The sequence below is a fragment of the Cucurbita pepo genome, unplaced genomic scaffold, assembly GCF_002806865.2.
Source record: "Cucurbita pepo subsp. pepo cultivar mu-cu-16 unplaced genomic scaffold, ASM280686v2 Cp4.1_scaffold003120, whole genome shotgun sequence".
In the NCBI taxonomy this organism is placed as follows: domain Eukaryota; kingdom Viridiplantae; phylum Streptophyta; class Magnoliopsida; order Cucurbitales; family Cucurbitaceae; genus Cucurbita; species Cucurbita pepo.
This window is the reverse complement of record NW_019649137.1, coordinates 1-1,294: the sequence shown is the minus strand read 5'-3', so window position 1 is coordinate 1,294 and position 1,294 is coordinate 1. Positions and strand designations below refer to the sequence as shown.

The following is a 1,294-nucleotide window of genomic DNA, read 5'->3' as shown; positions in this document are numbered from 1 at the left end:
CCGGAAGCAATTATGACCGGATCATACATAAGCTGCAATGATATAGGACACCTCAACTCATCAGGTGGAAGGGGAATCTGCTCCAATCTGAGATTTGTTGGCTTCATGTTAAAAGTACCAAGCTTTGTTAGCTGCCTTTCAAAGGCTTGTCCATTTCCACCAGGTCCACTATCCTCGAGAGTGCTCTGAACAGTGGGTGAACAAGGTCCAGAACCCTGCGAGTCATTGTCATCAGATACCTCGCTTCTAAATAACTTGGAGTACTTCCTCATGAGATGCAAAAGATATGCAACAATTGATTCCTTCCTCTTGTCCTCTTCAGTGCGAGACCGATCTATTAATTTCTTTAGTGCTCTTCTCTCTGCAAGAGCTGCTCTAGAGGAGTTTATTCCAAGTCTTATAGCAGCTTGGTGAAAAGTCTCAAGCTCATTGTTGTCAACAGTGTTGCTAAATGTTCGTCCTCGTTGGAGCAATACAATAATGTCCTCACCAACTTGCTTCTCCAAAGGGTCTAGGAAAAATTGAGTACTATCCAGTTCCTTCATAATCTCCCGAACCTGACATACAAATGAAAAGGGTGTCAACACAGCACAATATTCAAGCAGTATTTACTAATAAGATTTACCAAAGATTATGGTACCTGATGGCCAATTGACTGTGGAACAATATCTTCAACGCGTTGAAGGCTATCCTGTAGAGCACATTTTACCTTCTTAAACTTCAACAGGACAGAGTCCCCAGTTATAGCCTACAACATGCAAAAAAGATGTTAAGAACCGAAGTAGTAACAGAAAAGCTCCATGACAACTTCATTACCATCGGGTTAAAAATTAGTGCTTCTGTATGACACTAATGGCCCTAAAAACCCCATAGAGCCAGCTACACTGAATAGGAAAAATTTAAGGGATACAATCATTGTACTAACCAAATAAAGTTTGCTGCTCTCTGTACAATGTAGGAGAGTATTTTTGGCTTTTTCGAGTGCCACATGCAACGAGCATAATGCCTGGATACCAGATTTGCTCCGAGGTCGTGCTTCTTCCAATGAAGGGAAAATTGATGACGCTTTACAATATATTGAAGAAAGAGCCTTGCACATTCCTCCATGTAGCTAAAACAAAGGATGAAACTAGATTACTTACCCTGTGCCATATTATCAATATTGATTGAAGCATTAACTTCTAACAAGAGCAAGCCAAAATGATTAACTTGAAAAATCATTCTACAAAATACCGAACTTTTACCCCTTAGTCGTCTGATCAGACTTCTTGAAGGCCAAATTTGTTGTGAACGT

At 40.3% G+C, this 1,294-nt stretch overlaps 1 protein-coding gene across 1 annotated transcript; it reads right to left on the bottom strand.

The window, feature by feature from the left end:
• Positions 1-5: 5 nt before the first annotated feature.
• Positions 6-1,230, bottom strand: LOC111786864 (U-box domain-containing protein 45-like; the record flags this gene model as incomplete). The annotated part of the gene is made up of 4 exons (XM_023667073.1): positions 1,210-1,230; positions 926-1,111; positions 641-748; positions 6-557 (listed from the first exon to the last, which is right to left on the bottom strand). Coding segments are annotated over exons 1-4 (858 nt in total), but the record flags the coding sequence as incomplete, so codon positions are not given.
• Between the last annotated feature and the right edge of the window lie 64 nt (positions 1,231-1,294).